General features: G+C 52.3%; 1 protein-coding gene and 2 non-coding genes across 3 annotated transcripts; all 3 read right to left on the reverse strand.

Moving 5' to 3' along the window:
* Positions 1-194: 194 nt before the first annotated feature.
* Positions 195-276, reverse strand: trnas-uga. Its single transcript has one exon. It is a non-coding gene; the product is annotated as a tRNA-Ser (tRNA).
* A 1,218-nt stretch (positions 277-1,494) lies between these two features.
* Positions 1,495-12,137, reverse strand: kpnb1 (karyopherin (importin) beta 1). Its single transcript, XM_031728658.2, has 22 exons — positions 11,804-12,137; positions 10,911-10,969; positions 8,646-8,828; positions 8,369-8,569; positions 8,140-8,292; positions 7,992-8,051; positions 7,826-7,915; positions 7,628-7,738; positions 7,421-7,522; positions 7,109-7,333; positions 6,836-7,027; positions 6,476-6,606; positions 5,946-6,093; positions 5,711-5,782; positions 5,489-5,633; positions 5,311-5,393; positions 5,060-5,167; positions 4,314-4,457; positions 3,986-4,091; positions 3,533-3,647; positions 2,965-3,126; positions 1,495-2,866 (listed from the first exon to the last, which is right to left on the reverse strand). Coding segments are annotated over exons 1-22 (2,631 nt in total). The 5' UTR covers positions 11,844-12,137; the 3' UTR covers positions 1,495-2,865.
* On the reverse strand, positions 3,709-3,846 carry LOC116311525. The gene has a single exon (XR_004198807.1). It is a non-coding gene; the product is annotated as a small nucleolar RNA SNORA79 (small nucleolar RNA).
* Positions 12,138-13,966: the final 1,829 nt, after the last annotated feature.

Here is a 13,966-nt window from a genome sequence, read left to right on the forward strand (position 1 = left end):
TTTGTTTCTGTTTTTTATATTTCTTTTTTGTGTTTATAAAATATTATTAATATAATTATTTTACTTATCTGTGTTGTGTCCGTGTGTTTTAATTCATACATTTCCTGTTTTATTTTGGTGTGACGCGTACTCTCTGGGCTGTTTCCGGCTCGCACAGCTTTTTCAGGGGAGTGTTTCAATTTTATTTAAAATGTCGCTGCGAGCAGGGTTCGAACCTGCGCGGGGAGACCCCATTGGATTTCAAGTCCAACGCCTTAACCTCTCGGCCATCGCAGCAGTCGGAGAGCATATCAGCTGACCGGGAAACTGAAGCTAACGAGTGACGTCAGAGGCTTCTCCAGCAGTCTTGTACGTGAAACGCAGACTGAGCGGCTGAGGAGTCGATAACTGATCTTTGAGGTCCGATGACCACGTAAAGACTAACAAAACTCATTGACCCTCGAGGTCACGAAGGTGGTTCATCAGAAACAACCTACGGACCAATCAGATCAATGGAAAACATCATCATTCCTTAAAATCCCTCAGAGGGTGTGAAGGAGAAAGTCAGGTTCTTAAAGTGAGGCCCCTGGGTTGTCATCATTGTATTATTAGTCTATGGCTGATCGACAGGAACGGGCGCTGCTGCTCTCACCTGTGCTCGTAGCAGGAACACCTGACCTGAGCTACAGCGGAGATCAGGGAAACAAAGCTCAGCAGGTGAGCCTCCAGAGCCCACAGGTGCTGCTTTGGCGACTGAAACAGAAAACTTTTCCATTATTGTGCATTTCTCATTTGCCAGCTGTTTCCACAGCAACACTGAGCTGGTTTATCATTTCTATTGTGTGTGTGTGTGTGTGTATGCAGGGCAGGGCTGGGTTACCAACATGTGGCCCAGGATCCAGTCTGGTGCTCTGTGACGGCCAAAAACAGTTTTATTTTAATCCTGCTGTGAGGACACGCTGCAGGAAAAACTGAACCTACCTACCAGAACGTATTTAGAAAGATTTAAAGGATATTCCGTAACGCTGAGCACATAACAAACCGGCACATGAAGCACGCTGAGCCAGCCCATCACCGCTTACCTGCAGATTCTTAACCCGTTTCCACACACACACACACACACAGGCCGACGAGCTCCACAATACTCTAGCCCTTCATGTCGATGTTTAGCGGTGCATGCAGAGCTCACGCCAGCCTTCAGCAGCACATCTGAGCACTGCTCGGACCTGAATCCTTAGTTTGTACTTTAATGTTTTAAAAGTCCCAACAGTCGCAGCTCACCTGTACTTAGGTGAAATCGGGTTTTGTGAATGCAGTCTGGTGCAAAGGAAGAGCGTTTGTGTTTTGAGCCAAAGCAGATAAAATAAAACACTCATAAGGTCACGTAACACCACACAATGCTCCACCCACTGCATCAGGATGCGACTTGGTTGAGCCCCAATGGAGAGCAGTAAGAGGCTTTTATTTTGTTACACTCTAGCAGAAAGCCGTGGCGGCGTGAAGAAGCAGCAGACGGTCAGTACAATATAGACTTTATTAGTTCACTAAAGTTGAATATGAAAGAAAAAGCAGATCGGCTTCAAATGATTCACAATTCAGAAATAATCGAGATTCAGGTTCATGTCAACACAGGAAGTACTTTCTCCCTACAGCTGCCGCGCCTCTACAAAATAAAAGTCCCCGAGGCCAGAGCCACTTCCCTTTCAGTTAGCATTAGTTACCAACTGAAAGCAAAGCTCTCCGGCCATAGAGGCGGCACTGAGCGCGCTCTGCAGCATCTAAGCTTCATGTCAGACTTTTTTTTTCTTTTTTCTTTTTTCTTAAGCGTCCCAACAGGAAGTCACCCGGCAGCGAGGAGCGACCGCCACACTGCTGCTGCTACCGAACAAGCCATGAAGTGAGTTCCAAAAAACAAAAATCATGGTTCTTTGTAGCGTCGAGTAAACAAACCGACAGTGGGAGGCAGCCAGAGCTCAGCGTCCAATCAGCAGAGTCCAAAACGTTTGAGTCCAGGAGTCCGAGAAGAAGAAGAGCGAAAGCACAGAAGAGCTCGGGGAATGTTTCATATCACTTTAACTTTATTTTCATCATAGCAATGGAAAAATAGAACCTCATACAAACGTCTTCAATCATCTGAAATCTTAACAAGCAAAAAGGTGAGTGACCCATTCCCAAAGCAGGCGTGGCGGCGAGGAAACCCGAGGCAGCTCGCAGCACTCGCTCACGCCCGGGCTAAACTATTCCCATTTGGCACTCGCTCCTCTCAGCATCGTTTCTGCTTTTATTTTGAAGGAATTTAGTGCTGCCGTTGTTTGGAGGAGACGGAGCAGGCGGAGGCATCCGTCCCTCACAGCTCCGCCGCCATGTTTAGTGCTCAGAAGAAGAAAAGTAAGAGCAACAAAAATCCAGTTGTCCACAGAAGAAGAAGTAGTCCACGCAGTCACTCGATCAGCTGATTCCACACAGTTCCCCTCCTCCCCCTCCCCCTGACCAGGGGGGTGGCGGCGGCAGGTCCATGACGTCATCACGATGTCAAAGGAGAGCCCAGCTACAGCGAAAGAGGCGGATCGTGGGCAGAGGAGGGGGAGGAGTGGAAGGAGAGGGGTTTCTTTAAGGGGGAGGAGTCAGAGTCCAGTCCACAGGCCATCCAAGAGGGGAGGGGGAGGGGGCGGGGTCATCGCCTGCAGGAACTGAAGGTGGTGTGATGTCATCATCTCTCGCTCGCTCACACGTCTCTCTCTCGCGCTCACACACAGACACTCATCTCTTCTTCTGCTGCTTCGAGCGAAACGCCGACAAACACAGAAGAGTTAATCCAGCGGCCGATTTGTCCTCAGTGATGTCATCCGAAGTCTCATCTTGCCCTGACACGACGCCCGCCCGCCATCTGCATGAGACAGAGAGAGAGCGAGGGAGGGAGCAGAGTTAGACAGCAAGTGGAGCAGAGAAGCCACAAGAAGCTTCACAGCGTGACTCTGCCCTCACCAGGCCTGGCTCTTCAGCTTGCGGAGCTCCTTGGTGGCCCAGGTGGCGAGCGTCTTGGTCTTGGTGGTTTTGGAGCGCCGGCCCTCCGTCAGCAGGTCGTTGATGAGTGGGCGAACCTCCACCAGCTTCATCACATCTTTGCCAAACGCTGTGCACAGGTCGCTAAGGAAACACACACATACACACAAACAAACAAGTAAAACAAACTGAGGCTTTTAATGTGAAAAGAACCTGGGCTCTCAAACTGGACACTGGAGCGTCTCCAGGGTAACCGTGCTGGTCTCAGAGGATGCGGTTTGTTTTCCATCACGCCATCAGCGTGGTGCATGATTTCTCTTCACTGACCACCACGCCTTAGAGTGTGAACCATGTGACCCCCACTGATCAGCTGTGGTGCAGACCTGGGGAAGTTTAGCTCCTTCAAAATAAAACCATAAAAGCTGCTCTGATGTCAGACGTGAGCATGAAGTGTTCTGGGGTAAAGGAACCCTCTGATTGGCTTTGACCTCCTCATAAGATCTCCATGTTGGACCACCATGGTCAAGCTTCAGCTCTGTCCCCTGCTTACCCGATCAGTCCGGCAGCGTTGGCCACCACGCCGTCAGAGTGGTCCTCGTCTTCAGCGATGTGGTGGATGAAGGAGAGGATGAACTCCACCCGAGGCTGCACCAGCATCACGTCAGCTGCAGGGGTGAAGAGGAGATGAGGGTGAGACAGGAAGTAAAGCAAACAGGACGGTTTTTTATTTGTTGGGTCCCGCAAAACCAGGAAGCTGTGAGTTCGGCGGCAGCCTGAAGCTTCCCGGGTGAAAAAGACCCGCGTCTGTCTGCGACATCACTAAAGCCTCCTGCTGACTGCAAGCAGGAAGAGGAACTGACGTCGCTGGAGCTGTGGTCATGTGATCACAGCGATAACAGTTAGCACTTAGACACGCAGGTAGACGCAGACACCTGAGGACAGACGCTGCCAGAGAGACTGTGTGTCTGTCCCTGTGTCTGTCTGTGTGTCTGTGTGTCCTTACGGTGGACGTTCTCCTGGTCTCCCTTCAGGCCCTGGATGATGCCTGTGTAGGCCTCCAGGCAGCCCTCCCTCAGCTCATTCAGGTAGTCCACCATGTCGTAGTCCGTCTGAAACACAGGTTCAGATCTGTCAGGTGAACTCGGCGAGACAGGAAGTATAACAGTGAGGTCAGAGGTCTCAGATACACGTGGTTGGTTTTACATCACAGTCAGCGTGGTGCATGAGTTTTCATCACAGACGTCTGAATCTAAGCTGCACATTTCTACACCTGAGGTCAATGTTCAAGCTTCAGTGTTTGTTCAGACACCTGTGAGGGGGTGGGGCTTTACCTTGTCCACCTGAGCCTGCGACGCCTGCTGCAGGGTGTCCAGGACTATGTCCAGGTACTTCTTGAACTCGCCCCCGATGGCTAAAGCGATATCGCCAAACGCAGATAGGATCTGAGGCTTCACCGACCGGTGCACGTTCTCGTTCTGCAAACAGACACAGACCAACGTTTAACATCTGCACACCTGTGAGAGGGTGAGCAGCACAAAGACTGCTTTGGAACACGAGCAGCTGTTAAATGTCCATCAGGTGATCAAACAGAAGCAGAGGAAGCTGAACTCTGGGATCAACAGGCCATTAATAATCAATAATCCACACCTGCTGACAGGTGGCTACTCCATACAGGTCCCTCTTTACCTACACCAACACCTGGATCATGTCATCATGTGACTGTGGGTCAGAATATCTGGACGGACCCTGTGAGGGGCAGACTGGAGCTAATGTGGAAACTGAACCAGCTGACTGTGTGGGGCTCAAAGGTCGACTGGAATGGAACTGAATTTCAACAGCTTCACTGATATCAGAGCAGCCAGCTGATGGCGCTGTGGCTCAAATCTGTGCCACACAGGAAGTGCTCCAGCCACTGAGCATGTGCAGAAAAACCAGAGGAAGTGATGAGAGAGGAAGTCTCAGATAAACATGGTTTTCACATCACGGTCAGCGTGGTGCATGAGCTTTCATCACAGACCGATCAGCTGATCAATCAATAACAGCAGACACAGACGAAGGAGCTCCTCCCCCTCCTCACCCCGAGGTTCTCCAGCAGCAGCTGCATGATCTCGTCACAGTACGGCAGGATGTTGGACATCAGCGCTCTGCACAGGTCACACACCAGACCCACGGCCGCCAGACACACCTGCAGTGACACGTGGATGACATCATCATTGAACTTGTAACATCAGTAACAAAATAAGAACATTAACACTGTGACGTCTGAGTCACCTGTCTGCACCTCAGAGCTGTGGAACAGGAAGTGGTGATCAGCTGTGCGAGTCCTACCTGATACTCTGCGTAGTTCTTCAGTCCGATGGCGAGGAACGGCTTAAAGGCCTCCATGTATTTCTGGAAGTCGCTGCCCAGAACTGCAAGAGAACACATAGTGAGACACGTGGAGAGCCGCGCCTCCTGAACACGTCACTGCCCTAGCGGTGTAGTTACTCGGGTAACGGTGGCGTACCTTCGACGAGCGTGGACACGGCCATCAGCGCATCCTCCTGCACGCCTCCGGAGCCGGCGGTGCTCTGAAACATCCTCAGCAGGGACGCCATCACCACGTCTGAGATCTGCAGGGCGTCCTGATGCTGCACTTTACGCAGGACGTTCTGCACACATACAGGAAACACTCAGAACCGCCACAATAAGAGCACAAGCACAGAAAGGCTCAGGTGTCCCGTCTCACCTGCAGAGTGGCGCACAGCAGCGACTGCAGGTCATTGAACTGGATCCGATCTGAAGTGCTCTGGATGTGAGACTGGAAGACAGGAAGTTAAGAGACATGAAGCCGGTGGTTTTCAAAGTAAAAGCTGCCTGGTCTGATCAAAATTGACTTCCCGTTTTTAGTTTATTTCAGCTCTTTGTTTTTTCTCTTGAATCACTTTGAGATCCAAGCTCCGCCCCTAAGAAGGCGCCCTCACCTCCATTTGCAGGACCTGCTGCAGCCGCTCCATGATGACTAGCGTCGTTTTCTGCACGGCGGGGTAGCAGTCCTTGGCGCTGTTCTTCACAATCTCCATCAGAGCCTCGTACGCCGCAGAGCGCAGGTTGTTCTGGTGACCATCGGGCCTGAGAGACGGGAAAAGACCAATCAGAGACGGGTACACACAGCGCGGATGTCACACAGGCTGCACGATGACTGAGCACATTCATCTGACGAGCCCCACCCACAAACGGCGACACCATCACAGAAACCTCTGTGATGACGTCATCATTTAAGCAGTTAACTCAAAGTTTGAAGTGAAATGAAACAGCAGCTGTGACACGATCGGAGGGCCGACAGGAAACAGTCTGCCAGCTCTTTCTGCAATTCACTCTGCGCTCTGAAACCAGGAAGTCCTGGAGCAGGAAGTGGTCACACCGCCATCAGGCTGCGGTCGTCACCTCAGAGGCACAGGCTGACTGCAGCGGCGACACATCAGCGTGAAGCGACGTGTGAGCATCATCATACCTGTCTGTGGTCTCCAGAAGCTTCTGCACAATGATCTCGAAGGACGAGGACAGGCAGTAGGTGTTCGGCTCCTCCTGGTCCTCGGCGGCATCCGTGGCTTCGTACGCCGCCTCGGCAAGAGACGAGAAGGCCTGAGGGAGGAGACAACAGGTTAAAGTTTACACCGAAGAAGAACGAGGTGACCTCAGGTGCTGAATCCGAGTTTGTAGCGGTGACATCACGGATGGCAGACTTAAACATGCGTGACGGAGCGACTTTATTCAAACTGATTTTTAATTTTTTACTTTTAAAATCTGAGGTCGGGTTCGTTTTGACAGAGTTCTCTCAGAGGCCACATGGAACCAGCGACCAGCGACTCACCCAGCAGACGTTGGAGGCCACTCTAGGCTCCGCCCCCAGGCCCTCGATCAGGCACTGCAGCAGGGGGGCCAGGTAGACCTCATTGATGGCAGCTTCGGGCAGCAGCTCGCAGATCCTGCCCACCGTCCACGCTGTGGTGTCCCTCACAACCACGCTGGGGTCCTTCATCAGCTCGATCAGGGTGGGCATCGCCTGGGGGAGTAGGGGGCGGCGTTTACTACACAGATGGATTTGTGCGACAGGCAGACCGGGTGAGCCACTCGAGCGTCTCACCTGTATGACGAGCGGCTTGAGCTGGTTTAGCTCGGGTCCCTCCAGGATGGAACCGAAGGCCATGACGGAGGCGTCGCGGTAACGCCAGTCGGGGTGTTTGATGTTCTCTTTGATGAAGGGCAGCACGTGAGGAACCACGTCGTCCTCACAACAGGTGGCGAGCAGCATCAGGCACACGCCGGCCGCCTTACACGGGTTCCAGTCGTCGTCGTCATCGTTCTCATCCTGCAGGAAGAGGAGAAGGCGGAGCTAAACAGGCAGACTCAGAGCCACAGACGGGTAAACGGGGTGAGGCTCCGACAGTTGAGCTACCTGCTTGGTGAGGGTCTGGGTGAGGATAGGAACCAAGTACTGCAGAGCACCTTTGGCGTAGAACTTACTGGTGTGCTCGGGGGGCCGTCCCTGCTCCGAGGCCTGTGATTGGATGAGACGAGAAGAGAGCGAACCGTGAACAAACAGGAAGTTAAAAAAAAAAAACAACAACAACTTCCTGTTGGTTTAAGGAAGTGTCACACTCACCTCTGAGGCCTCGATGGCCAGATCCATCTCCTCGTCACAGACGTTGGACCAGAACTCGATGCCCTGCAGCGCCACCTCGTCGATGTCGCTCTTCATCGCCTCGATGGTGATCTGAAACAGGAAGTGACGAGAGTAGCAGCTCTGGTGACACGACCCCGACTGACTCTCGGGTTTAAATAAAGGTTTGTGGTCTCTTACCGCGAACAGGGCGGGGCCCATGTACGTCTCCATGTACTGATAATACAGAGACATGATCTTCACCAGGTTCTGCAGGGCCGCCACGCGCACCTGAAACAGCACACAGAGCAGCAGGTGAGTGCATGTGAGGGGTCAAAGGTCACAGCGGTGCGCTGGCGTTACTCACTCTGGTGTCTGGACACTGCGTGGCTTCGCAGACGACCTGCATGATGAAGTGTCGCTCCGTCTGAAACAGGAAGCACACATTCGTCAGTGCGATTCAGTGCAAATAAAGTTACATTGAAAGGGGGAGGAGTTTGGAGAAAGCAACGTACGTCCTTGTCGAAGTTGGCTTTAGTGAACTCGAGCGAGTTGAGCAGCGCGTTGGTGGCGGCCAGCTTCACGTTGTTGCTGGGCTCCTCCTTCCTCATGCCCTGGATGATGGCCGTCAGGATCTGGTTGGCGTTCTCCTGCAGCTGCTCTGGGTCCTGCGGGAAAAAGCCGGGTGAGCGAGCATTTGGGTAACAACAGGTGGTGTGCTTTAACGTGCTCGTCGTGACTCACGATGTCCTGGCAGATGTAGCCGATGGCCTCCAGCGTGGACTCCTTCATGTGTTCGGTGCTCGACGGATCGGTGACGTTGGCGACCAGCTGCGGGATCAGCTCGGGCCACTGGTTCACAGGAATCTCGGCACAGGCGATGCCGGCGACACACTGCGAGGCCGAGCTGGGCCGGTACGTCTCCGTGCCCAGAGTCTGTAGAACCTGCCGGAGACACACAGGAACTGTTAGACAGGTGGAGGCAGAGGCGGACTGTGAGTGGGGTTTCCTCGGCCCTTACGTAGTTCTTGATCTCGCGGCGAGCGTTGGCGTCGATGGCCAGCCATCTCTGCTGGTACTGCGCCTTGACGTCGGGGTCTTTGGATGTCAGCGAGTTCTTCACCTGCAGACCAGCAGCAACTCGAGCCACCTGAGTGTTCCCCGGGTTCGCCAACACTTTGGACAACTCCACCAGGAATGTGGGCTGAAGGAGGAGGAGCAAAGGTCACATGATGAGCGTCGCTGATTACGTCAAACATCTGGTTTGAGTTACGGTGAAACAGTGAGAGTGAAGGAAGCTTTGTCCTTAAGCTACGGCGCTGTGATTTTTACTGGTTGGAGCTGAAACACTGAGCTTCTCGTTACAACAGCTGCTGTTCTTCTCTAGTCTCAGATGTAAACGTGTGCACAGAAAGGCAACAGGTACAGAGGACGGCGCTCTGATGGACGACAGGAAGCACTAACAGGAAGCGAGAGCTCGGTTGCTGACCTGTAACCAGGTTTTACTTTAGCTTGTCAACATGAAGTCTGTGTCAGTTTGCTGGGCGGAGCATTTAACACAGACTTAGTGATCGGATCGCTCACTCTGCTTCCAGACATCCTGCCAGTCAGGTGAGGCACACCTGACCCCGTCGCTCTGCTTCAGGCTGAAGGACGGCGAGCTACAACTAACATCAGACCAGAGAAGAAAGCAGGTGAAGATATTTTTGTACTAAAATACTTTTCCCCTCACACCTGATAGGATGCAGCGTGCTCCTGCTGCCAGAAGGTGGCAGTAGCACACGCAGACAGAGGCAAACAGCAAAGAACTGCCAACTACGTTTCTTCTGTCTGCAGGACGCCATCAGCGTCACGCCTCACGCAGGTGTCCAGGTGCTCTCAATCAGCTCCAACGAGAACATTTATTCTTCTCTGGACAGACAGCTTCCTGTTCCTCTGCAGTGAGCAGACGACCACAGCAGCACACTGTGTGTATGCAGATGTTCTTTAGCATGCAGAAACCACGATCCAGCTGAAACATCTGGATTTGAACTGAGTCAGTTTTAAATATTAGATCAGTGGTCTCTCTGGCCGCAATGGCGGCGTGTGGCAGGAGTTATGGACCTGGTCAGGTTACACTCTGCCGAGTTTACGGTTTTATTGTCAACACACTGTAAAGCGGAGGGGCGGGGCTTCATTTATAACTGCAAGATAAACGGTAACTGTTCTCACCTTTGTCTCTAACACCGAGGTCATGTGACTACAGAGTCTGATATTTATCTTCTTGACGCTACAAAAACTACAAAATAAAAAAACTACAGAAAGTCGTCTTTGATTTTATTGGTCCGACGATGACATCACCTCACGCAGCTGACGATCATTAGGAGTGTCTGTGTGTATAAACAGGAAGAAACATTTCTTCAGGTGAACCTGCTGCTCAGGATGGCTCACCTGGTCTCCCAGTGACACGTGACAACAGCACCCACGTGGTCACAAACTACACCGCACACCGCCACGGCCCCATGGCGGCTTTACTGCAAACCCCACCGGCCCTACCCCAACTCCCCCACCATCTGCACCTTTTAGTTGGAGTTGTACATGCCAGTCACCACATCTGTAAACACATTTAAACATTTCCCTGAGTAACAAGTAAACCACGTACCCACATCACCCTAACTCATCAAGCCCCGCCCTCACTACAGAATATCAGTCAAAACTAACCACACATTGAAGATGAGCGACCCGTGGAGACGGCCTCCAACCCTCACAGAGACCCTGGAACAGCTGTGACCCTCACACTGATGTTTCACAGAGAGCCACCTGCTCACACCTGCCGGTCACACCTGGTCACAGAAAGCTGCTGTCATGTGACCAGCAGAAACAGCCCGTTTACGGGGTGTTTACAGAGATATAGTCGCTGGACATACATATTTATACTTGCTACGAACCACTTCCTGTTCTGCTTGAAGTTAACATCTGTACTTAAATAGTATGTGAGGGCAAGGTCAAAGGTCAGGACCACAAAAAGGGTATGCAGAAGTGTGGGAGCATCACCTTCGCCCTCTGATGAAGACCTTGAAGTGGCTGAAGCATGCAGACCCTGGCACGGTCATATCAGGAGCCAACAGAGGCTTTCACTGTGACACATTTATGAACAGTGTGTGTGCGTGTGTTCGTGTGCGCCTGTGCAGAGGGAGGAAGGGGAGGAGGAAGGAGGAAAAGCCGGCGGGATCCACCAGTCCTCGGCCCCAGTCCGCTCCTCTCCTGCAGCAGCCTGAGCTCCGGCTGCTTCTCCCTCCATACTCACCAGGTTCTCTATGGCCGCCTGCTCCAGAAACTTCTGCGCCGCCTCCAGCTCATTCCGGTCTGCGGACAGAGAAGAGAGGAGGGGGCTGGTTAGCGGACGGGCTAACACACGGTGGTTAAACGTGTTCAGCAGACGTTCACACACAAGCACCTGGCCCCGGGGTCGATGTCCCGCACTAATGAGTCACCTCAGAGTCAGAAAGTTTAATTCCCACCCCGGTGAGAGTCCTCTGTGGTACCGAGAAGCACACCGACCCTGCAACATGCGCGCTAGCCACCTGCACTCTGCTAGCAGGCTAAAGCTAGCCGACACGTTTCCAGAGACGCGCATGAAGTTTTATGCGCAAACAGCGGAGCCGCTAAAACTTCGTCAACTCCGCTTAAAGCAGCGGAGCAGAGGTCACCTCACAACCAAAGCGCTCGCCTGTACCCGCGGCGACTCTAAAGCGGCGTTACCCGGGAGCACACACCGAGAAAGCGGTCGACAGTTTGAATGGCCCGAGCTAGCGAAGAAGCTAGCGGCTAACCCGGGCATGGGCAGGGTCGCGGCTTCTGATTGGGGACATACAGCCGGCATTACGGCCTATGTGGGCCCGAATCGACTTGATGACGATATGACAGCGTCTTCTGGTTTCCCGTCCACAGGCTAACGAGTTACCAATGCCAGTAAAGTGTGCTTAAACGCCCGGAAGAGTGCTAAGTCACCAGCGGCGTCAGGCCGTAACGCTAGCGGGTTAGCACAGTGAGCTAGCATGGTTTCCCTCCTCCCTGCTTCCAACTTTCCCCCGTGCTCCGGGGCAGCCCGCCGTCTCGCAAACACCGCACCCCCCGGCCCGGGGTTCGGCATCGGGTCCGGGCCGCCGGCTGTGTGCGGTGCGTGGTGCAGGGACTCACCCGGAGAGACGGTTTTTTCGAGAATCGTGATGAGCTCCATTCCTTCCCCCGGCTGCCTCTCTTCAGTCCGACACTTTCGGTTGCCGCGCAGCGCCCACAGTGGATTATATTTCTTCCACGGAGCTCGGTCGTTGTCAGGCACAGGACGGGTTGAGTTGGTGATACGGGTGGCGGAGGTTCCCCGGTGTTCGTTCGGCGTATTCTCACTCTGATGTTGCGGGAAATGTTGACAGCGTCGGCGCAGAGTCACGTCTCGTCTCTTCACCTCCGCCCGTTCGCATCCTGTGCTACAGGGAGGGAAAGGGCCGCGCGCTTCTCTCCCGCGGAGGGATATCACGCAGTGACGCCGAAAACGTGGTGCCTTTAGGGACCGCCGGACACCATATCATCCTGTCTCAGTACACTGAGATTTCATTTCATTTTTGTTTCACACATGGTGCAACAGTAATTCATTTCCTACACACAAACCTTCCTTTCAATTAAAATAACACTGCATCCATGCTTGAAAAGGAGCAGGAGCTGATGACTGAAAATATACATATCATACATCACTTTTAAACTACACAAATACATAATATCTCATTCTACACAGTTTATTTTTTATGTATTCATTCATTTGTTGAAAATATTTTCTTTTACATTGCAGTCGAACAGCTGTTAGTGTTATAAATACCTTTCCATTAAATTAAATTGGTAGCTGGGATAGGCTCCAGCCTTCCTCCCACTAGAACCCATCCATCCATTCTTTTCCATTTATCCAGAGCGGGGTCGCAGGGGCAGCAGCCTAACCAGAGAGGCCGATACTTCCCTCTCCCCAGTTTATCCGGGGGAACACCAAGGCGTTCTCAGGCCAGCATATAATCTCTGCAGCGTGTCCGGGGTCTGTCCCGGGGCCTCCTCCCGATGGGAGGTGGATGGAGCCCAAAGCTGACAAAATGAGACGTTTGGAGGAAAAAGTACGCTGAGCGCAGTAATTGTGCTAAAGTTTGCTCAGCTGAAAACGTTTTCTTTCTTCAAAGATCCCTTTTGATGCTGTGGATTCCGAGCTACGCAGAACGCAGCAGCAGCACGCACCTCTTGGCTTCTTTTCGGCGTACGGAGTCTCTCCTGCAAGTAACTAAGTACTTGTACTGGTACCTGTAGCTGCTCTGCGCTCCAGCTGCTGGTTTGTGCTGAAATCACGTGTCTGTGAGTGTGTCGTTGAACCTGCTGCAGGACAATGTCATGTTTTCTGTCCTCAGACTGACGTGAAACAGGAAGAAGACAAAGACACCAAACACACACAAAAACATAAACAATGACGTCACATGAAAGCGCTGTATAAAAGCAATTACAGGAAGTCAGCAGTTCTGTCAGCAGCTTCTCCTCAGGTCGTCAAAGCCTTTCGATCTTCAAGCTCCTCCTCCGTCCTCGTGCCTGTGGCCTCCATTAAAGGAGAGCTCACTTTATTTTCTGTTGCCTGGACTCCTCATCTCTGGTGGGAGGCCGAGCTGTGAGGAGGTGGTGAGGCCTGAACCAGAAAGTGATCGTTCAGGTCAAACATGCAGAGGGCAGCAAGAAGTGCTGCTGAAGGAAAGGACTTCCTGAAGGAGAGATCGGAATCTTGTCGTTAGTCGGTCCTGTCTCGAAGCCTCGAGCATCTCCATCATCATCTCCGAGTTCTGAAACCAGGCGCGATTAAAAGGTCTCAAGACACCGTCGTGATGGCTCAGAGCGACATGAATAAAACTGAACTGTGACAGCGCTCTGTGGCCCTGGTGGAAATATCACCTCACTGCATGGACACATCATCAGGCCGACCTGCAGCTGCCAGTGTAAGTTGGACTCGGACTGATGGGTGATGGACAGGTGTAGACATGGCTCTGGTGAGGAGGGCTCCTGGATTTGCAAGAACAGGCTGTTACAGATAACACCAGAGTCATACGTTCTTCCACGATGTTGGAGAACTCGAGCACGAGCCGGAAACCCAGAAAAACCTCCTGTGTTCATCCCGGTCTGCTCCAGTCAGTGACAGGATATTTAGAATGTTCTGCTTTTAAATTTTATATATATGAGAGAGAGGGGCTGGGTGTCACTCCTCGACTTTGATTCAGAGGTTTTTACTAAAAGCAGCTGCAGACATTCATACTGACACATTTATGATTGTGTATCTGACTCTGTGTT

The sequence above is a fragment of the Oreochromis aureus genome, linkage group 4 (genome assembly GCF_013358895.1).
Source record: "Oreochromis aureus strain Israel breed Guangdong linkage group 4, ZZ_aureus, whole genome shotgun sequence".
NCBI lineage: Eukaryota > Metazoa > Chordata > Actinopteri > Cichliformes > Cichlidae > Oreochromis > Oreochromis aureus.

Excerpts from the sequence above, each read along its gene's own strand:
- kpnb1 (XM_031728658.2), bottom strand. The coding sequence starts at position 11,843 with ATGGAGCTCATCACGATTCTCGAAAAAACCGTCTCTCCGG. Across the intron at positions 7,916-7,991 it reads CGCAGTGTCCAGACACCAGA|GTGCGCGTGGCGGCCCTGCA; the intron begins GTGAGTAACGCC and ends GTGCTGTTTCAG. Across the intron at positions 7,334-7,420 it reads CCCAGACCCTCACCAAGCAG|GATGAGAACGATGACGACGA; the intron begins GTAGCTCAACTG and ends CTCTTCCTGCAG.